The following is a 23,899-nucleotide window of genomic DNA, read 5'->3' as shown; positions in this document are numbered from 1 at the left end:
CAGTCAGGTTTTCCATATCATCCTGGGGAAAATTCTCAGAAGTCTTTAGAGAAGCCATTGGAAATCAGTGGATATACTGAGGAGCTAGCTATCTCTACATATCTGTAAGAGATCTCTCTTTCTCCTTTCTGGTGACTTTTTATAAGAAAGAACAAAGAGGGAACATCCAGGTGACTTAGTGGATTGAGAGCCAGGTTCAAATCTGGCCTCAGACATTTCTAAGCTGTTTGACCATGTCCTGACCCATCCCAGTTGGTCCCCTGGGCACCTCCTGACCCAGGCAGGCTGTCTCTGGTGTCACCCTCTGCAGGGACTGCCTGGTCTTCACTGCTCAGCCTGACATGGCCTTCAAGGCTTGGTTCAAGCCCTGCATTTTCCCTGCCACCTTCCGCAACCAGCCAATCACACCTTCTGGAAGACTCCCTCTCCGATGATCCCAGACTCTCCTGCTCATAGCTCCTGGCTGCCTGTCGTCTCACTTCTTTCTGATGGCTAGTAGCAATTTGTTTCCTTCTTTGAAAACTTCCAATTGTTTAGAGATAGTATCATTATAGATGTTGATCATAAGGTTGTTTTGGTTTTCTTCATGCACTGCTTTTCCTTCTTATAGAAACAAATTAATCTTTTTTCACAGTTTCATGTTATGTCTCATTTAGACTTTGCCCCATCATATGTGTAAAAGATTTAATATCATCTTTTATATTTTTGATGAGGATTTTCTAAAACTCGTTATGAATCCATTTGGACATTATGGCTCTGCTATGACAGGATCATCTGCTTCCTTTTCTCACCAAACTGCTTTCCAGTTTTCCAACAGTTTATTTTTATTCAAAACCTTCTCCCATGTTTTGTGAGTTTGGGTCTATCCAACACCAGAATAATACCCAATATGACAAGTGTCATAGTTCTATCTCATCATTATCTAATCAGATTTCAGATCTTTTTCTATACTTTGTCAATATTTGCCAATTTTGCCTTACTGTTTTTACTTCCTTACATGTTTACATACTATCTTCTTACATTTTTTTCTAGTTTAATGAAGCTTAAGTGCTATTTTGATTGGATAAAACTCTAGATTGATCCATTTGAGTACCATCATCATCTTTATCATGTGTATGCAGTATTTTTATCTTTTACTGCACCTGTGATTTAATGTGTACTGAGCTCCTGGTAAGGAATTTTCTTTACCTTTGAGGCACCTTCTTTCCAATTTTTAGTGTTAGAGCTTTGGAGGGACTGAGTTATTAAGTGATTTACCCAGGATCATTCAAATTTGTCAGAAGTAGAACTTGAACTCAGATCTTTAGGACTTTAAGACCAACTTTTTACCAATTTTTACATGCTGCCTAATGGTATTATTGAATATATTTTACATATTTAAATTTTAAAAATATTTTATGTCCCCAATTATATGTAACAGCAATATTCAATGTTTCCTCAAAATTATAAGGTCCAAACTGTCTCCCTTCTTCCCTTCCCTCTCCCCTCCCCAGAGGGTGAGCAATTTGATCTGGGTTATACATACATGTATTGTCATGCAAATCATACTTCCCATATTGGTCACTGTTGTAAGAGAAAAGTCATATAAAACCACATCCCCAAAATAAAAACACAAAGAAAGTGAAAAATAGAATGCTTTGATCTGTATTCAAACTCCCACGGTTCTTTCTCTGGAGGTGGATAGCATTCTTTATCATAAGTCCTTCAGCATTGTCCTGGGTTATTACATAGCTGGGAATAGCTAAATCTCTCACAGTTAATCACCATGAGTTATTGTTGTTACTGTGTACAATATTCTGCTGGTTCAATTTATTTCACTCTACATCAGTTCACTTTGGTATAATTCTTCCTGAAGTCATGCTGCTCATCATTTCTTATAGCACAATAGTATTCCATTAACATCATACCCCACTGTCTGTTCAGCCATTCCCCAATTGATGGATATCCCATCAATTTTCACTTCTTTTCTATCATAAAGAGTTGTAAATATTTTTGTACAAGTAGGTCCTTTTTGCTGGGGGCCATCAGTCCATGACGCCTTGACAGAATCACTCATGGTAGCTGGGGAGGCCACAGAGTGTCCTTGGAGAGATGTGACTGCCCACTCTATCCCCCTTGCATGACTTCTTCCATCAATGCCCCTTACCTATGAATTGACATGATTATTATTCCCCCAGTCTCAAAAGAAATAATGCAAGAGCAAAGCACCTGAACCCTAATTCTCCTAAACATCACCAAAAGATCAGACCCTCAAACCCAATCCCAAAGGGACTATCATGGGTTACCTTTTACTTAGGTACATAATTCCCAGCAAAAATGCAGCTACAGGCCAAGCCAAAAACTCTCCCACATACAGAAGCCTCTTCTCATGAGGCCAGCACACAAATCAGTCATAGAGGCCCAAGCGATAAGTACAAGTACATCAAGCTTCAGAATGCCTCAGTGACTTGATCCCACAAATCTGTAACTCCCTAGAAGCCACCAGTCTAAATTTGAATTGTGTTCCCAGACCCCTCAGCCTCCATGATATGATTGGTGAATTGTCTTCTATGAACTGCTGATTAATGATTCCATTTTATTAAAAGCAATCCATAATTTTCCTTGATTGATTGTAAGCTCAAAAGTTCTCACAAGGCAATGAGAAAATTAAGTCACCTGTGACAGAAATCATTTATCTTGTGTGCAAACTTTATTCTGTCTGTAATCACAATACAAGAATATAGAATGTTAATCAAGTGATTTGTTAAAAGTTGATGTATCGCTTTTCCAATTATCTCTCTTTGATTTTGTGTGTCTGCATGCCGAGAATATGGATATAAAATAATCCCAGGCTTGGGAATGTCGAAGAAGCTCAGAGATGCAAAGCAGTCCCATGGCCTTAATGATTAAGCTGTCTTCAGTTTGTTATTTATTTTATTTTATTTATTTTGACTGATTGTTCGCCACCTGTCGGGAACCATGGAGTTGCGAGTGGGGCTGGACCATGACTGCGGCACCTTTAATCTCCCCTTTTTTTATATCACTGGAACAGACGTAGTAATGGTATTAAGGGATCAAAGACTGCCCAGTTTTATAGTGCATTGGGCATGTAATTGGGAAAAGAGCAAACACAGTAGCAGCAACTAGAAATACTTTCAAATTATATCTAGCAATAGTTATTCTCTTAATGTTATTTTCTAATTCCTTTAGCTAACATATTGAGAAGTATGATAACAATGGGAAGCTTGAATTTCCTATTGTCCTTACTAAGAACTCCTCTTTTCTTTTCCCCATTATAAGCAGTTCTTTTTGCATTTCTATAATCAATGTCGATTTAGAGAATTTTTTTTTTCCACATGACTTTAGATAGTTGTGATTTCTTCTTCTGAAAAGTGCTTATTCATATCCTTTGGCCATTTTTCAATTGGGGAATGACTTACAGTCTGACATATTTGGCTTATTTCTCTATGTATTTCAGAAATGAGGCTTTTATCAGAGAATTTTGCTGTAATATTTCTTAGTTATGATTACTGTGTATTTCCCTCCATCCAATTTTCCCTATTTATCCTTCTCTCTCCTTTCACCCTATCCCTACTCAAAAAATATTTTGCTTCTGAACACCTCCTCCCCTAGTTCACACTTCCTTTAGAACCTCCTTCTATTTTCTTCCCTTCCTACTTTCATGTAGAGCAAGATTAAGATTTCTAAATCCAGCTAAGTATGCATATTATTCCCTCTTTGGGCCAATTCTCTTGAGAGTGAGGTTCGAGCATTGCCCACTAACCCCAATCTTCCTGTCTACTTTATATATAGTAATAAAATATGGCACTAGTGGTTCAGAGTCAGTTTTCCCTGGCAGACTTTCGCTCCGGAAGGGCTGTGGTCAAGCTGGCTGCCCAGCAAACTTCCATATCCTAGAGCGAGGGTCTCCATGGCTTTGGAAAGAAAGGGAAGGTATAAGGGTGGTCATGACACACATCTCTAGAGTGCCCTTGGGTCTGTTAGTACAAACTTGCTGCCAGAAGCATGTAATGGAGCTGGAATCAGTAAGCATCAGTTCCTGGTTGTCCCTAACCTTTTCGATGTCCCAATTATAAAGCCAGCTGTCACTGCTTTATGTCTTATATAAAATACTTTTGAGAGATTAAAGGGGTTGTAGAGAAAGAAAAGATCTGTTTGTCACGTTGTTCATATGACCATCTTTGCTTCTTCATAAAAGGCTCTCTATACTTGTTCTCTGTCCATGGTAGTTTGATCAGACCCATGAGTTCAATTATCTTTAATGTAGAAACATTGCACATAAAGATGCTTTTCTCCATAGCCCATCTCTTCTTCCAAATTTGCTGTTTCTCTTGAGCAACATTATCCTTTACCTTGATTAGAATTTCTTTTATCAGTTAAAATCTTACCTTATGCCAGAGTTCTTCCCTAGTTCCAATCTAAACCAGTGCCTCCACTTGCCCTCTATATCTTGGATGAGCATCATTGGAATGTGAGCTCCTTCCGTGAGGTGACTGTTCTAGTCTTTAGAAGCCTAGTCCTTCACCAGTTCTGGGCACACTTACTAATAATTGTTGATGTGCTGACCATCCTAATAATATATGAAAATATAGTGGTGTCCCTACGTCTCTATGCCACAAGGAAGCGTGTTGGTATTTTCTACATGACCTTCACTATTTCTCCAATTACTTTAACTTCTGATTAATGTTCTCTTTATTTAAGATAGACAGACAGACAGACAGATATATAGATAGATGGACAGACAGACATAGATAGATACACAGACAGATATAGATAGACAGAGAGAGAGAGAGAGAGAGAGAGAGAGAGAGATCCAACTAACAAATCTAACAGACATTTATTAGGCATCCTATGCAAGGCACTCAATTAGATACAAACAGAAAAACAACTCTCCACCATCAAGGAGGTTCCATACAAAATTCTATTTCCTCACCTGAATCTATCTATGAAAAGTCACCTCTAGGAAAGGCTGCACATTTCTATATTCACACTTACTACTGCCAAGTAATGAGAAATGTGTTTGCCCTCTAATCCCAGGAAAAGTGGCTTCGCTCTTTCAAATACATCTTGAAAGCTTGAGGGGGTAAAAGCTGGGACAATCATTAATCCTAGAGCAAATGAAACAGCAAGAGGCATTCTCCTTGGTCTCTATGGATTTAAGGATAAACTTTTTAATAGACCTCATTGTTCATGACCAAAGTTCCTGTGTCTAGATGAGGAGAATGAATGAAAGAGCATTTATTAAGCACTTAGATGCTATGTGCTGGCAACACACATAAAAAAGTGGAATGTCTCTGATCTCAGAAATTCACATTCAAATCAGGGAAACACCATATCAAAAGTTTGAGCTACAAGTCCCATGTTCCTCAGGGTACAACAGTAAAACAAGATGATACGGCACATTCTCTAATGTGATTTCCATGGATGAAACCACATTCATTTCTAATGTTAAATCATTTGACCATGTCAAGGACTCTGGTGGTGAGAACCTGCTTTTCTGAATCCTCAGTCGTGGTTGTTATAGTTGCAAAAGCAGTTTGCCAGGTGGCATCTCCCCAAGGATTGCTATCTTGGTTAACAGGGAACAAGGGCTAAGCTAGAAGTGGTGGTCTGCGTGGCAGTGCTATTTCCAGAAATCTAGGGCCCGGAATCCTGGGCAATATGCATACTCACAGGAGTGAGGATGGTGATCCAAGAGGTGGTGGCATGACTCCCCTGACATGTGATCTCCTGTCTTCTCTTCAGGGTGATTTGCCACTTCCGCTAAATTGGCTTTCTTGCCCCATAGGTACCAATTGGTGAAGGTCACTGGCCCCCTTTGATTAGTTCTGCTACACTGGATGACAGCTATGTGGCTGGGCTAGAAGCAGAGTCTGTGGAGGCCTCCTAGTGCTAGGGCTCTAGCTGCCTGATACTGATAAATGGGGTTGTTCCTTCATTGATGGGGACTAAAGAATTGAAAGAACTGGGTCTCTATGCAATCTATTTATTTCACCATTAGATGAATAAACAATTGCGAAGAACTTTCAGTAATTCACTCAACATTCTTTTTAATACCTACAATCTTGTAAGCCCTCTCCTCACTTTGCATTACACTGTGTTGATTCTTTAATATGCCTGCATGTTCCTCATGCTTTTTGCTCTATGGCATGACAGTTTCCATTGAATTGAAGTACAGGTTTGCGTAACCATTTCCCAATCTGGGGTCCTTACACTATTTCCAGATGTGGGCTATTAAAAAAAATACTGTATATAAGACTTCTGGAAACAACTTTGTATATAGTTTTCTTTTCGCCCAAGGACATATTTTACCTCTTCAGAGAAGAAAGCTCTTACAACTATTCTCTATTGTCAGATTGTACAAATTCTATCAAGAGCAGAAATATTTTTCTCCCCACAGTCCTGCCAATATTTGATTGGATTGTTTTTAAGTAACTCCTTTCAGTTGTTTGTGATTTGGGAGTAAAGAGCTTGGAGATCTTTGCAGAATACTCAGAGAAAGTTTCGTTCTTATAGATTCTGCTCTTGGGATATTTTGGAAGTTTCTACAATCAGACCTTCCTCTGACATCATGAATTCAAGTTCTCCCACCCTCAAAAGCCTTTACCTTCTGTCTTAGTAGTCATTCTAATAAATGAGCAACAAGAACTAGATATATAGGGTTGTCACATGCCACAGTCACATAGTTAAGAAGTGCCTAAACCCAGATTTGTACCCAGGTCCTCCTGACTCTAGACCATCCCTGATGTCTTAGCTTCTATTCTGAAAGGCAATTTTTTATGCATAAGTTTGAAGAACATGATTACTAGATTCCAAAACATGCCTTTTAGGATTTATACAAATTAGGCACTTCATGACTTTTAGCTTATAATCTTATGATTTTTGAAGTCTTCATGATATCAGTTCTACTTTTGTTGTTTAAAGAGCTTTATCTCTATCCTTCTGGAGGTTGAAAATTATATACAGATTTTGTGCATACGATTTTGTGTCTTTTTCCTGTTTTAAGTGTTACCGCTAATTCTTCTTAGCTATGAAGGATATTCTTCAACATAATCTTCAAGTTGAATTCTTAACAAATGGCCATTTTGGGTAGGTTGGAGAACCCAATTCATTCTCAACAACAGATTTCCCTCTGCCTTTGTATAAATCCTAGTATACCTCATCAGGTTTTTGCCCCTCTTCAGCACCTGGCACCTCCTCCTTACCCTGGTCATCTTTGTATATATCATCCTAGACATCATCAGGCTTAGAAAGTAGGGATCAGTTTCCGCTGCTCCTCGCCTTGCCTATCAAGTGACTTCTACCAACAAGATTATTCAACCAATCCACATCCCTCTATTTTTATCAATGTCTTAGATTATTTCACAAGGTGTGATATTCTTGAGTTATAAAAGAAGTCTTCTCACAAGTGGGGTCCTTTAGTCTTGACCAGAAGTCCGGCTTTATTATAAGACTGGCACAGCTGTGTAAACCTTAAAATTTCTTACACTTATAAATGTTGGAAATTTCACCATTGGGAAATTTCATACTTGAAAAATTTCCTATTGAGAGTGGGAACTCTATTGGAATGTGAACCCCATTGGCATGGGAGGTTCCTCCTCCTCCTTTCTTAAGATTACTTTAGGACAGAAACCTTTTGCTGAACAATGGAAAGGGCTTTGACCTATGCTTAAGCATAGAACAGGAAGTTCTTTGAGTCATGATTGATTTTAGAATTGATACAATGGAGATACTTGGAATGACAGAACCAGGTCTTGGAAATTGCAATCTCCACCCTACTCAGTCCTAACAGGATTTAGGAAGGGCTGCAGCATAGATCAAAATTTAATTATTCCTATCTGTACCCTACTCAGGGTAACAGGATTTAGGAAGGGCTGTAGCAAAAGATCAAGATTTAATTATTTGAGAATATGACCTTCAACAGACATGTGCAAAGCCACAGACCTCTGGGCAGTCCTGGGTTAAGCTAGAACCACCATGGGCACAGGGAAAATGATGGACAGTGATTGGTAGATGTGAGAACTGAGCGGAGGGAACTTGGATGGCTTATTAAAGATAGAGGGGTCTGAGGACTGAGGGGTTGGTTGGAGAGTTTTGGCTCTGAGTGGTTGGAGAGGTGCTCTGAAAAGCTTGCTCTGAAGGAAGCTGGAGGTGGAGGCCCTTGAGACTGTTTCTCCATTTTGGTCACGTGAGTAATAGGGACTGATCTCCTTTCTTTGCCCCAGCTATCTAAGGGCTTGGGCCTTTTGACCCAGCCTAAACAGAAGGGGTATTTAAGCCCTATTCCCTTCTCTCCCCTTTCTCTCTCTCTCTCTCTCTCTCTCTCTCTCTCTCTCTCTCTCTCTCTCTCTCTCTCTCTATCTCTCTCTCTCTCATTCCTTTCTTCCTCCTGTTTGTAATTAAACTCTATAAAAGGTTGACGGCTGACTTGACTTTTCATTTAGGAATTACATAGCTGAATTCCTTGGCGAACTTAAATTAATATATATCCGTCTTTTAAAGTGATTTCCTTGTCACAGGTGCAATAAACCTATTTCTTTTTGGCTTGGAGACTTGGTTTCCCTTAGTTGCATTCCTACAGTTAGAAATTATACAACACCTTACTGAATGAATGTGGGGAAAACTTCATACACAGGTCACCTTTTTCTCACCATCAGAGAATTCATACTTAAGTTTTATCTTGACTATGAATTCTCTGATGATGAGAAAAAGATGAGATGTGTGTGAAGTTTTCCCCACATTTACTCATTACATTTATAAGGTTTCTCTTCAGTATGAATTTTCTGATGTTGAGAGGATAAACTGTCATTGAAAGATTTTCCACAATCAATAAACTTATAAGACTTTGGTCCTATACGAATTCTCTGATGTTTCATAAGGGAAGAGCTGCTACTAAAAGCTTTGCCACATCTACTACATTCATAGGGTTTCTCACCAGTATGAACTCTCAGGTGTAGAACCAGTAATGCATTCTGCCTGAAGGTGTAACCACATTCATTACACTTAAACGGTTTTTTCTCCAGGATGAATTCTCTGATGATGAGAAAGAGAAGAACTATCACTAAAAGGGCCTAAAGTCAGAAAGATTTGAGTTCAAATCTGGGCTTTAGACTCTTCGTAGCTGGGTGACCCTGGCCAAGTCACTTTACCTCTGCTGACTCAGTTTCCTCAATGGTAAAGTGACAACCTACATTTTAGGATTGTTGTGAGGATCTTAAGAGATGGTAGTATTATAAAGTGCTCAGTACAGCCCACCATAGAATAGACTTGCTGTCGATATTTTATTTATCCATTAATTTATCTATTATCTCTAAATCGGCTTCTGAAGTTTCTAAATTTTCTATGTCAAGTTGTAACCGATTTGATAACACTCTAAACATGAAAAATAGATCAATGGACATGTCTTGAGAGCTTATTATGAGCTGTGTATTATGCTAAGTGCTGGACATCCAAAAAAGGGGTAAAAAATGGCTCCTCCCTGAGGAAGCTCACAGGAGACAACATTCAAACAAAAACATACCAAGGAAGCTATACATAGGATTAACAGGATACCCAAGGGAATATCTCCTGGTTCGCTGGCCCTTCTTAGTATTGAGGTCCCTTCCCATTCCCTACATTCTTATCTGTTTGTCTTAGGGTAAATGGGAAACTCCTAAAGGAAAGGTTCTATTTGCCTTTGGCCTTTGATTGCCCATCACCTCCAACTGGGAGTAGCACCTACCAGAGGTTTCATAGATAAGGGTTTCATTGGGGAACTAAGGCCCCTGAGGAATCCAGGGCCTCCTTTCCTCTGCAATCAGGGGTGACCCTCAGCTACCTTGTTCTAGGTCATTGGTCCTCATTAAGGCAGGAGGAGACCCCTCTGAGAGCTTGGGGTGAGAGACTGAAGCAAGGAGGACTTGAGGAGGAGGAGGAGAAAATGGGGCAGACTCACCCACAGCAGGAACAGACCCCAGAAGGCCCTGAAGCTCAATAGAGTAACCTCAGGTTCAGTTCAGTGGGACCAGAACAAGAGCTCCCACCTAAAAAGACTCATCCAGGCTGAGGGCTGCCCGAGGAAGTCTCCATCAGAAAGTGTAGGCCTGGTACCTCTCACTTCCTTATCTGGCCTCTATCCTCCCAAGGTTCTGAAGCTCTGGGAGTTCTGCCTTTATTCCAGGCCTCAGCTCTGCCCTGCCCCATCTTGATCACCTGCAGGTGGTGGAATTTCCCCTTAATTTAGGGCTTATTTACTTCCCTGAGCAGATGGCATAGACCTTGAGAAGGTTTTGATCTCTTTATCTAAGAAGCAGATTTTGGGCCCAGCCTGGTACATTTTTTAAAATCACATTCTATTTTTTCCCTTAATTAAATGTAATAATGATTCTAAACTTTCTTTAAAATTTTTTTTTGAGTCAAATTGTTTTCCCCTCTCTATGGGAGTCATGTGTGGTAGACTGGTGATGAGTGATTGGATCTGAGGGCTGTTGTAGCCATGGAGAGTGAGAGTGAGCCAGCTAGGAAAACTAGCAGCTAGAGAGAAAGAGTGAGATAAGGAGAAGGACCAGAAAGGTAAAGCCAGCATGCCTTTTGAGAAGGACCAGGGGAAAGAATCATGGCACCATGACTGGGGCTATGACTTCCTTTATTGTGACTAAAAGAAAGACTTTTATAGAGAGAAATATCCTAAGCACAACAACATTCCTGGAGGGCTGGATGTGCTACTCTCCCACAGGATAATGTTTATGAAAATGACTCCACACATGAGCATTACCAGGGTTGCTATTATAGAGGTAAGCAAGCTGAGAAACTGTGATTGCTAATCTCTTCTGTGTAACTTGGAGAAAGGCAAGTGTGGTCCTTTCAGTCTTGGTATTACAGTGACTTCTTTGCTTTCCAGAGTGAGGGGGGACTCAGGACTTAATGATGACCTTTCACTGAGTGCAGTACTATTGACTATCAATTACTGCCTTTATAGATTGTTTAACTCTGAGAAGACCAAAGAAAAATCTGGTCTTTGGTTTGGACTCTGAGTCTGCTAAGTGTATGGGATGGGCTCTGAAGGAAGGGGGGGGTAGAGAACTCTCAAGGGGATGGGGATGGGGGTAGGGGTAGGAGTAGGGGTTGTGGTAACAACATAGGGAGGTGGCTCCTCAGTCTCCCCTTGAGCACAGGGGGAGGCTTGCTCAGCCTGATTCCCAGATCTGTACTCTGGGGGCCTTCACCTGTGTGAAGCACAGACAGTCCCACTCTGGGTCTGGAGACTTCAGCCGCACTGGATGGTCCTGTTTGGCTCCTGAGCTCTCCCTTTGCCAACTCAAAGAGTGTGTAGTTGGAAGCAGAGTTGAGTCCCCTTTGAGTAAATTTGCCTTGTTTTCTCCTTAGTAATCCTTGAACCTGGTTTCTTCCTGTTCCACTGAAGCAGATCCTCACATGCTGGGTGAGCGAAGCCCTGGTTCACCAGGGGAGGCACAAGTGAGAGCTGGGTGTGGGGGTCAGAGGCTGGAGAGCTGCCCTAGAAGGGCACGACAAGCCCTCCACACCAGAGATACTACCCCTCCCTGAGCACCCCATACACAGCCCCTATGGAATTAAGGAGATTCTGTGGAGAAAGAGGGTGATCTGAAATGCCTCAACACAACTGTCAGAATTCATCTGCTAAAAGAAAAAGGAAGCTATTGGGTGTTGATGATTACTAAGGGGAAAACAAAGGAATTTAACATGAGTGTGATGTGCCAGAACATCCTGTCTTTGCTTCATGACTTTCATGAAATCAGTCATTTCTTACTAGAAAATATTTAGTTACAAAACACAAGTGAGGAAAGGAGGGTTTGTCCATCTGTGACTTCCTGGGGTTGGGACTGAGCTCAGTCATTGAGCAGAATTTCTTCATCTTGGCCATTTAATAGCACATGTTGCACACACATTTCTACCACTGTTGTCTCTCTGTCTATCTATAGACAACTGTCTTGATACACACCCACAGCCACAATACCAGCACATGAGTGGACCCCTCATTTGAACCACAAGCTCCCCCCTGTGGGAGGAGGTTCAAGGTGGATCAGTACAAATAAAAAATTGTGATCCTCTGAGGATAGTTTCTTTTGCCTGGTTATCTGATTATTCACTAAATACTAACATAACCCTCACTCAGCAGTTCAGTTTTCTAGAGCAGCCCCCAAATTGGGGGGGGGGGATGCCGACCTGTCCCTATAGAGAAATAGAGGGTAATAAGAAATGGGGAGAGAAAATTGATGTTCAAAAGGCCCCCCCAGGGGCCCTGGGATAAACAGGGGAGAGGAAAATGTGAAAGGAGGAAGTCAGAATGGAGGGGAATACAGACATTCATGGCCATGACAGTGAATGGGATGAACTCATGAAAAGGAAGCCCATGAAAAGGAAGAGAAGAGGAAGAGAAGGACAGAATGAATTACAAGAAACATACTTGAGGGGGCAGCTGGGTGGCTCAGTGCACTGAGCCAGGCCTAGAGCCATTCAAAACTGGCCTCCCCATACACTTCATAACTTAACCCACATTGTCCAGTCCAAATGGCATAGCATACAGATTTGGAGCTTAAGGATGGAATAGAAATAGAAACAACCTCCCCTATGACCACTAGATAAATTTTTCTTAAAATGGATGAATGTTAGAAAATAGAGCTAACAGGTATCTGGGGAAAACTGAACAGGGAATACTCTTTCACAGCACCTCTTGTGGTATCTGCACAAAGACCATGCATTAGGCCACAGAGGCCATCTCAACAAAAAGGTTTCTTCCTCCTTCACAGCTCCAACCACCTGTTGCAGCCTTTTCTGTCTGTCTCTTACAACCACTTCTTCAACCAGGTTCAAAGAGTGGTTTAGGCTTTACAACCTAAAGCACTGGGATGACCTGCCCCCCCCCCTCCCGGAGCCTTCCTTGCAAGCCCCCTGAGAGCAGAAGCAGCATCTCTGATGATGATGAGGCTGGCATTGACAGCCTCAGTGTTGAGCGGGGAACATACAGCCGACCAGCTTCAAAGTGCTCCACAGTCCATATACTGCAAGCTACTCAGGCACGCCTGGCTCGCCATGATTTCTGTCTTTAATGTCATGGACAGCCTCCTTATCCCCCCTCAGCACTGCCCTTGGCACTCACCTTCTTAGGACCTTTGGTTAAAAGTTTGGGCAATTTATATTTATATTCCAAATAGTCGCCCATCTCCTCTAGATTGTCATTCCCATATAGTTGGGCAAAGAAACTCTTGACACATCAGGAGAGATCACCCTGTAAACCTCAAGATGTCCTTAAGACTTATAAATGTTGGAAATTTCACCATTGGGATATTTCATACTTGGGAAAATTTCTTACTGGAATGGGAACCCCATTGGCATGGGAGGTTCCTTCTCTTCCCGTAAGATTACCTTAGTACAGAAACCCTTTGCTGAACAATGGAAAGGACTTTGACCTATGCTTAAGCATAGAACAGGAATTTCTTTGAGTCATGATTGATTTTAGAATTGATACAATGGAGATACTTGGAATAAATCTCCACCCTATTCAGACCTAACAGGATTGAGTAAGGGCTGCAGCCTAGATCAAAATTTAATTATTCCAATCTCTACCCTACTCAGGTTAACAGGATTTAGGAAGGGCTGTAGCAAAGGAGCAAAGATTTAATCATTTGAAAATATGACCATCAATAGACATGTGCAAAAGCCAGAAACCTCTGGGCGGTCCTGGGTTAAGCTAGAGCTTCCATTGGCACAGGGAAATTGATGAACAATGATTGGTAGATGGGAGAACTGAGGGGAGGAACTTGGGTGGTTTCCTTAAAGATAGGAGGGTCTGGAGACTCCAAGGGGGATGAGTAGTTGGTCGGTGTGGTTCCTGTGGGCTCTTGAAAAGCTTGCTCTGAAGGAAGCTGAAGGTGGGGGCCTTTGAGACTGTTTCTCCATTTTGGTCACGTGAGTAATAGAGACTGATCTCTTTTCTTTGCCCCAGCTATCTAAGGGCTTGGGCCTTTAGCCCAGCCTAAACAGAAGGGGTATTTAAGCCCTATTTCCTTCTCTCCTTTTTATCTCTCTCTAATTCGTTTCTTCCTCCTATTGTAATTAAACTCCATAAAAGATTGACAGCTGACCTAAGTTTTCATTTAGGAATTACATAGCTTAATTCCTTGGCGACCTTAAATTAATATATATCAGTCTTTTAAAGTGATTCCCTTGTAACAACCCCCAGAGCAGGCCACTCCAATTCACATAAAATGTGCACGGTGCCAGGAGAAACCTGAATTCCATGCTATCTTCCATGCTATTCTTAAGGAAGAATTCTCAAATTTGAGGACTGACCCATTATGAAAACAGCATACTGGGCAAAAACCCACAGGACATTCACACACAGGGTTTAATGACACCCTAATATTTTCCTGCAGTCCCAGAAGACCTTGAACCTGATTGGGATTAAAGCTGAATCCAGCAACCAAACATCCAACAACTGCTAAAACAGTCTGAAACTAGACTCTGGGGACTAGACTGGGGCCCTGGGCTAAAACAAGACAATTCTAGAGAAACAGCAACTTGCCAGAGCAGAATAGAGTGGAACAGGACAGATGGTCCCAAAATCAGCCCAAATTTCCTCTGAAATCTCAAGTACCAGGACCAGGAGAGGACATCATTCACTTCCTCCGATTTCTGACCCAGTCCCTCACAGGAGTTGCGGAATGCATGCTTGAGAAAGGGGTTCAAGTCTCCACAGGAACTAGTATAGCAAAGGCTGCCCAACTACAATTTGGGTTAGAACCCCAGCCATTTAGCCACAAGCTATGGACCCAGAGACTTGCCACAAGCCCCTGCAGGCACACAGCAGGCCTCTGGAGTCCTTACATCCTGGTCCCGGGGCTCCAACTGAAGTGGGACACCTAGAATATTGGTTATTGGAACCAGAATTTATTAATAAAATATTACAGAGGTTTCCCAGATACAAGTTATACATGCAATGCAGGAAATAGGAGATAAGGAGTCCATCCTGGGTGTGTGTGATCCAGGGAGTGTTTATATTAGTCCCCCATCCAATTGTTCCTGAAATGCCTCCCTGAAATGCCTCCTTGCCGCCACATTGTTATCCACATAAAGGTGACCTGTGGGAATGGAAGCCAGGTCTGTCCCCTAAAAATGTGGCCTGAGGGCTCTTCCATCTTTTGGTCTATTTGGGGCTCTCTACAAACGTGTAGAGAAAGTTGGGCTCCTCAGTAGAGCCACAATTGGCTTCTCTAAAGAATTGAGAATTTTCCCCATAACTATATTGAAAACCAGACTGTTGCTTGAATCTAAATAGCTTCCTCCTAGATCAGGAGCCATTTTTTCCCAATACTCTGATTTTTGAATTTGCTCTGATTTGGGGTTTGGATTTGGTATTGGTGACAGCCTTTTTGTAGACAGGATTTAGTGGGGAAAAGGCCCAAATGGCTGAGTGTGATCTAAAGACAGCCCGTCGGTCAAAAAGTGACTACGAATGAGAGCAGGTTCCCTCCTGCTCCCCAACTTTCAGTATTTAGGTTGCAAAGTGGAAGATCTTGGCCTTTTTAAATGGCTGATAACCTCAGTAAGAGACCTAAAACCCAGCCCTGCCTCAACCATTCCCTTCATGACTGCTGGAGAAAGTGTCCTCACCTGCCCATTCAGCCCTGGAATCAGTCTTTGGAGAGACATCTACCCAACACTTAGAAAAGTGAGGCTTGGTTTACTGGGGTGTGGCTGCTGGTTGAGTTTCTGAGGGTTTAAACAGCTCATAGTGGTTTGGGGACTGAGTTAAAAGGGTGGAGCTCTCAGGAAGTGACTGGCGAGCTCTCCAGGTACCTTGCTAGCTTTTTACCTGTGTTCAATCTTGTTGATTCAATTCAAATGTAGACAAAGGAGAGTTAATCCTGTCTTCACAATCTAAGTAGGGGTTAGTGTTAACTAGAGTGTTAACTCAAAATAGATACTGGGAATAAAGAATTCCCTTTCACAGAATTGTGTGTGAGGGGGAGACAGGGCAAAGGGCCAGGCAAGAATCAGCCAGAGCCTTGGCAAGGACCCTTCACAGGCCATGAAGAGGGAGAAGGGAGTGATGGGAAGGGTGACAGAGGCTTTCCTGAAATAATATGTGGTACCTCAGAGGGGTTTTACTTTGCAGGGATACAATTTTTTTTTAATGTATAAAACAGAATCATAGTAGTCCAAAGGAAGCAGTTGTATTGGAATTGTTATTAAAGTATATTTTAAAACCAAATTAATCAAGCACAGCCAAGAATCCTGGCACCCAACATTGCTGGCTTGCCAAATTCCAAAAGAAGGAAGAGAGCAGGACATCAAACCAGTGTCAAAGGAACTGGCTATGTTGTATTTAAAGCAGAGTTGTCTCTGTTGAAGTTTATCCATATGGTCTTCCTGCATGCTGGTAGGAATTCTTAGGGCCATTAGCAGCAGGATGTTGGAGTCCAGGCTATACTCCTGGCCCCTGTCCTTCCCCTGCCAGATATGCCACAGAAACATATTTACTCTGGAAACTCACTGACCTTCTGGACTTACATTGTAAATCATTCTGTCCCTGTGTCCTCTTCCTCTGACTGGATGCTTCTTCACAGAAGCACTAAGTCCAGAAGAGAAGCTGTGTGATTCTAGTCAGGCCATGACATTTCTGAGCCTCAGTTTCTTTATTTTCTGAATTCATTATAAATAATGCAAGAGGTCATTTGAGTATCCAATGAGGCTGCTCCTCTAAAGCCTTTTGCCAGCCTTAAAGTCCCATGTCAATGCCAGCTACTCTCATTAATCTCTCTTCTCCCCTCTCTGCTTTATCCTTCTTAATATTCCCTTTTCTCTCTACCCCCTGCCTGCTCTTTCCTCCTCTCCATTCCCTATCTATCTCTTTCCTTAGCTTCCTGTTGCCCTCTAACCCCTTCACCAAGTTCCTGACCTCTGCCAACATCCTACATCCCATTCCTGACCTCTCCAGCTCTGTAGCTACCTTCCTTCTCATCTTCATCCACTTGGCTACTCTTCTCAAGCCCTGGGATAGCCTAGCCTCTGGCCATTACAGTGGAAAGGAAAACTAAAGCAAGTGTTGGACTTTCTGCCAGTCAGGTGGAACAAACAGTAGTTGGAATGTTAGAGACAAGATATTGACAAGAATGACAGGTGGTGGGGGGAGGGGCAACTGGAAGTGGAAGTTGGTCTTGTGAGGAGCACTCTCTTCCTGTTTCTAGATAGAAGTGCCTCTATTCACAAATTTCCCAACTGTGTGCTCTACCTGGATCCCTGTGATGATATTCTTCGGACAATAGGACTCAGTGGAAACAGTTTGGATTGTAAGGCCAGTATTTAGGGGCATCAGCCCGAAGAGACAGGCCCAACCACCTCTGAAGATCAGAACTTTTCTTCCTCTTGCTGTCTACTGCTAAGACTTTGAATTTAAGAAAACTAGCACAAAATAGCATAGACAAGAATAAAAGAAACCCTCCATCCCTCTGTGAGACCTGGCCTAAGCTCAAAAGCTGAGAGAGACTCAAACCTCATCTAGGGAAATCCCTCTTCTTCCCTGATACCTTCCCCAATCCAACATTGTTATTAAAATTTATCTTTCCAGTCAGATAAGAGGACTGTCATTTCAGGGGACATAGAGGGAGCTGAATCTCAGGACAGTTACTCAACAATCAATAGTCCTTGACCCCTGCTGGGCAACTAAGACTGGAGGGAGCCTTGTCCCTCAGGAGTGTCCCATGCCTTCCTGCTCTGGGGTATCTCCCACATCAATCCAAATAGAGAAGATGTCCCCTCAGGCTATCATTTTAAAAAATAGCCTCAGCAGGGGGTATCTCCTATTCCCTCATCAGCAGCCATATTTCCTCTCTCCCCTCAACTCCTCCATTCCCTGTTCCAAAACCTTCAGGATCTCCTGTTCTTCATATCCCACCCATTTCCTCTATAAATATTACATTACTCAGGCCCCAAACCTTAATATTATAGGAGGGAAAAGGGCCCCTCAGCTTCTGCCGGACAGTCAGAGAGGGAAGAATCTCTGGGCCTTCTCTGTAGTCCTTTCTCCCTTTGCCAAGAGGCCCACATTCTGCTGTGTGTGACTGCCTGGAGTAGGAGGACACTTTCTGGGAAATCCTAACAAAATGGGAATGTCTACACCCCTTCTTTGATATGTGCCATCAAGTGACAAATCGGAAACCACTGACAGATGCCCTAGGCTGTCCGAAGTCAAGCTTAAGCTACCATTGGTACATGTGAGATGCAGGAAGTGATATTAAAAAAAGTCTATATATTCACGGCACTTCCTCTTGCCAGCTCTCTTTTGGTGGAGAGAGGTGGCTTGTGGCAGTGTGCTGGGCATCTTGGCATGGCTGTAGCTATTGTCCCGGTTTGGTGATGAGTGTCCTTGATACAGTAACTGGGAGAAGCTTAATATTGTGGGTCAGGTGAGGCGTGTTCCCTGAGCTCTCTTGGAGTTTAGGCTGATTCCTTTTTTTCCTCCTAGGAGGTCCCTCATCTTGGGAGGAGGCCTCATGATTGCAAGATCTCTGAAGAGCTTGGCTCAGGCTTGGCTGGAGAAATCTCATACCCTTTTCCCTCTCTGTTCTTAATTCCTTCCCTCTATATTAATTAAACCAACATAAAAAATTCCCTAACTGACTTGAATATTTTATAGGGATTGGAATGAATCTCTGGTGACCATAAGGATGATATATTAGTCAAAACCCCTAAATTGACCCCTTTACATCCCCTGATTCTAACAATGAAGGCACTTGGGTCTTCCTTTCTTGGGAAGATTGAATTGTAATTCACAATCTACTTTTAATTGTTAATCTACAAAAAGGTGGTGATTCAGTATTTTAAGTCGATCTACCCATTTTAACTACAAAAGGTGTTAAGTAACTACAAAAGGTGAACTAATTTAAAAAAGGAGTTAAAATAACCAAAAATATATAATATAACAAAAGACAGTGCGAACTAAAGAGTGGGCAGTCCTGGAGAGGAGCATCTGCTGTGATTGGACGTGACACGAGAAAAAGATCTTTAAAAAGATCAGAGGCCAGAAGAAGATATTTTGACTCAAGATTCGAGTTGGATGGAGGATTCTCTGACTCCTCTATCCAACACAGAGTTGGACTAGAGGGACTGGACCTCTGGAGGAACTCCTGCAGGAGACCTCAGACTGCTTTTCCTTTGATGAGTGAAAGTCTGAAGCAGAGATCTAAATCTCTTAAGAAAGGCCCATCATCTTGAGACCGCACCCCCCAACCCCCACCCCCTGGGGCTTAGAAATTCCAACTGATATCAGAATAAGCCAAATCCTGATGTCTCTCTGTCTCTGTCTCTATATAATCTTCCCCTAATTGTAAATAAATAAATCATAAATTCCATTTACTTTAGTAATTCATCTTGGGATTTAGAATTTAATTCCCTGGCAAAGGCCTAATTAATATATTTCAGTCACAACCACAAATAAATTTAACACCTCCCATGGATGGGAGAACAACCTTTGGCCTCTAGAGGGGCTAGACTACCCTCAAATGAAACTCTTGGACAGGAAATGGATTGATATGCACAGCCAGCCACATAGCACAGAAACAGTTGTACTCTCCAGGACTGAATCTAGCCCAAAGATCCTGAACCACAGAGAATCCTAGAGTTGGAGCTGGAAGTTATCTTCTCCCGACCCTGTGCAACATCCTCAAAGAGGGGTCAGTTACTTCTCTGTTACTAACCTGTGAAGAAACAACTTCCCTCTACCCTATCCCACCAAGCCACTTCTACCCTCTATGGGCAGCTCTCATGTTATATGGTTTTCATCAATGGAGGAAATCCGCCCTTCCCATCTTCTCTTGCCAGGTCTTATGAATCTTTCACTTTCATGGATTATAGGGACAACAAAGAATGTGGGGCCCCTACTGGGAAAAGTTCTCTGCCCCCTCCCCAAATTAGCTGTAAGGTGTATTAAGGCTGCCCTTGTAAGATGAGGAAGCCTACACGATTTGTCTAAATGCATCTTTGGGGACAAAATGGAAAAATCTCTCTGGAATATTGCCAAGTTCTCCCACTCCAAAAGACACTGTGAAGCCTGCTTGGAAACCTGGAATTAAAATCATTTGGAAAACTTTTTACAAAACTGGCACCTCCTCACTTCTGGTATTCATCCATGGACAGAAGGAACCATTCAAGTGCAACTTGTAAAGCAAATGGAGAGAATTGCAATATAGTAGGGGGGAAAACCCATCAAAACTGAGAGACTTCTTTCCCTTCTCTTGGATTCCAGTGCTCACAACATCATTTTTTCCTCCAACTCAATCGCCTTCTCATCTAAGAGTCTGAAGCATCCATAGTGATACCCCCTCTAATAGGCTGGCCGGCCATTTCTTCAGCCTCTCCACATCCAAGTTAACATTGTCTTGGTGACTTAGCCATCCATAAAGTTGATTATATGCTTGATCTTAACATCACTCAAAACTATCTACCTCCATTATCTGGAAATCTATCATTTCCTTAAACACCCAATGCTTCCCATTTACTACTAGTCTGCATCTGCCCCTAGTAGTACAGATCCAAACTCATCTCTTCTTCCTCAGCCCTTTACAGACAATCCACCTAATGGGCAGATATTGTATGGATATACCAACAGAGGACATATTCTGTTCAGCAATGTTCCCTTATTCCTGCTGCTGAACTTGTCCATTTTCTGTCCCCATTATATGTTTTTCCTATAAATGAATAAATGAATGATGGAATTGACAAAAATGATGAAAAGAAAATTATTGAAAATAAACTTAAATTCCTAAAATTTTAGAAATAGTTTGAATTTCTTATTAAAATAAGACATGTGGAATGTCTCAATTAACAAAAACACTTATGAGTTTTAAAAACCATTGAAGATAAACAATCCCTAGTTTTAATATAAGCAATTATTCTAAAAATCACATTTTATTATACGTCAGAAATTAGAATATTAATATCAAGATGAAGTGACATTCAAACTAGAAAACATTACCTTGTTTGTAATATGTAAAGATAAATATCAATCCTATATAAAACTAGGAATAAGTGAGAGGAGAAAATATATTAATAAAAATAATAAATATAAATGGTTTGTATTATCTGAGTGTCAAAAATGAGGTAAAGAATGAAATAAAAAATTGAATTCATTATTGTGCTACATAACAGAAACACATTTCATGATTATCATACAGCCAAATGAAACTTTTTTTTCAAATGAAAGTTTTTTTTCAGCACGAGTTTTCTAATGTAGAAAATTTTGTATTTCGTACCAAAACATTGTCACAAGAAGCGTACGGAAAAGTTTTATATCTAACATAATCAGATGATCAATGAGTACTAGATGCTTACAGACCCCTTTGGCATATTCATCACATTACTAAAGTTACTCACCAATATGGGCCCTCTGATGGTCAAGAAAATATGACTGAAAACTGAGGACTTTCTCACAGCCTTCACATTTATAAGGTTCCTCACCAGTGTGAATTCTCTGATGTACCAGGAAGTTTGTTCTCTTATTGAAATCTTTACCACATTCATGATTTTTTAATAAGCTTTCCAGTATGAATTCTCTGATGGACAATTAAATTTGAACTCTGATTAAAGGCCTTCCCACAATCATGACATTTAAATGGCTTCTCACCAGTATGAATTCTCTGGTGTTGAAGGAGGTGGGAACTCTGATTAAAGGCCTTCCCACAATCATGACAATGAAATGGCTTCTCACCAGTATGAATTCTATGGTGCTGAAGGAGGTGGGAATTCCGATTAAAGGCCTTCCCACAATCATGACATTGAAATGGCTTCTCACCAGTATGAATTCTCTGGTGATGAAGGAGGTGGGAATTCTGATTAAAGGCCTTCCCACAATCATTACATTTAAATGGCTTCTCACCAGTATGAATTCTCTGGTGCTGAAGGAGGGTGGAACTCTGAATAAAGGCCTTCCCACAATCATCACATTTAAATGGCTTCTCACCAGTATGAATTCTCTGGTGCTGAAGGAGGGTGGAACTCCGAATAAAGGCCTTCCCACAATCATCACATTTAAATGGCTTCTCACCAGTATGAATTCTCTGGTGTTTAAGGAGGTTGGAACTCCGATTAAAGGCCTTCTCACAATCATTACATTTAAAAGGCTTCTCACCAGTATGAATTCTCTGGTGATGAAAGAGGTGGGAAATCTGTTTAAAGGCTTTCCCACAATCATGACATTGAAATGGCTTCTCACCAGTATGAATACTTTGGTGAACAGAGAGGTTGGAATTCTGATTAAAGGCCTTCCCACAATCATGACATTGAAATGGCTTCTCACCAGTATGAATTCTCTGGTGTTGAAGGAGGTGGGAACTCTGACTAAAGGCCTTCCCACAATCATGACATTGAAATGGCTTCTCACCAGTATGAATTCTCTGGTGTTGAAGGAGGTGGGAACTCCGATTAAAGGCCTTCCCACAATCATTACATTGAAATGGCCTCTCACTAGTATGAATTCTTTGGTGAACAGAGAGGTTGGAATTCTGATTAAAGGTCCTCCCACAATCATTACATTGAAATGGCTTCTCACCAGTATGAATTCTCTGGTGTTGAAGGAGGTTGGAATTCCTATTAAAGGCCTTCCCACAATCATCACATTTAAATGGCTTCTCACCAGTATGAATTCTCTGGTGTTGAAGGAGGTTGGAATTCTGATTAAAGGCCTTCCCACATTCATCACATTTAAATGGCTTCTCATCAGTATGAATTCTCTGGTGTTGAAGGAGGTGGGAACTCCGAATAAAGGCCTTCCCACAATCATGACATTTAAAAGGCTTCTCACCAGTATGAATTCTCTGGTGTATAATAAGTTTTGACCTATGACTGAAGACTTTCCCACAATCATTACATTTAAAAGGCTTCTCACCAATATGAATCCTCTGATGTAAAATGAGTTTTAAGTCATTAATAAACATTTTCCCACAGTCATTGCATTGATAAGGATTTTTTCTAGTATGTGCCCTCTGATGTATGTTAAGTTTTGACCTATGATGGAAACCTTTCCCACAGTCATTGCATTCATAAGTGTTTTCTCCAACATGAATTCTCTGATGTAAAATGAGTTTTGAGCTTTTATTAAAAGCTTTCCTACATTGGGGGCACTTGTAGAATTTCTCTCCAGTATACATGTTGGTACTTTTCTGAAATGAGTAAAGATGAAATGGCCCAAATGTGACTCCTGGTTTCTCTGATTTCTCCACAGAATTTGTTTTCATCAATTTCTACTTCTCCAAAAGCAGAATGCAAGACCAAACTTTTTGTTTCCTTCTTCTTCAGGAATGCTTCATTTTGGAGTTTCCTTCATGCTCTGAGACCTGGACTCCCAGTCTGAAAGAGATGAAATGAAATACACAAATTTCCTTTGTGGCCTCTTCTAGGGGAACGGGACCCTTGTAGCTGAGAAAAAACAGGCACATACACCACAGTGACAATAGCCCTAAGAGGAATGTCCTTGAGTTCTCTCAAACATAGCATGAACTCATGGGGAAAAGGCAGAAAAGGTCAACAGAACTAGGAGGGAAAAGTGGCCATGATCCATGGGCAACACAGAGCTAGGAAGGAATTGAAGGAGGTGGGTAATGAGGAGTGATCAGAGATACGGGAATCCAAGCCATGAGAACTACCAAAAGAGTTCAAGGATGAAGGGAGATGAGGGGAAATATCAGAAGGAGAACTGAATGATTGTAATGAATAAACACTGTGTAAAAGGAAGTTGGAATGAGGTCGAGAGGCCTATCAATGCTGAACAGAGGAAGACTCATGAATTCTTTGTTTTTTAAACCCTTACCTTCCCTCTCAGAATCAGTACTGTGTATCGGTTCCAAAGGAATAGAGCAGGAAAGACTAGACTGTGGTGATTAGGTGA

The 23,899-nt window shown here is 41.4% G+C and overlaps 1 protein-coding gene across 1 annotated transcript; it reads right to left on the bottom strand.

The window, feature by feature from the left end:
- Positions 1-21,296: 21,296 nt before the first annotated feature.
- On the bottom strand, positions 21,297-23,341 carry LOC130458913 (zinc finger protein OZF-like). Its single transcript, XM_056825934.1, has one exon. It carries the CDS (start codon positions 23,247-23,249, stop codon positions 21,534-21,536), a length of 1,716 nt encoding a protein of 571 aa, XP_056681912.1. The 5' UTR covers positions 23,250-23,341; the 3' UTR covers positions 21,297-21,533.
- Between the last annotated feature and the right edge of the window lie 558 nt (positions 23,342-23,899).

This window comes from Monodelphis domestica, chromosome 4 (genome assembly GCF_027887165.1).
Source record: "Monodelphis domestica isolate mMonDom1 chromosome 4, mMonDom1.pri, whole genome shotgun sequence".
NCBI classification, from domain to species: Eukaryota; Metazoa; Chordata; class Mammalia; order Didelphimorphia; family Didelphidae; genus Monodelphis; species Monodelphis domestica.
This window is presented reverse-complemented; position numbering and strand designations above follow the sequence as displayed.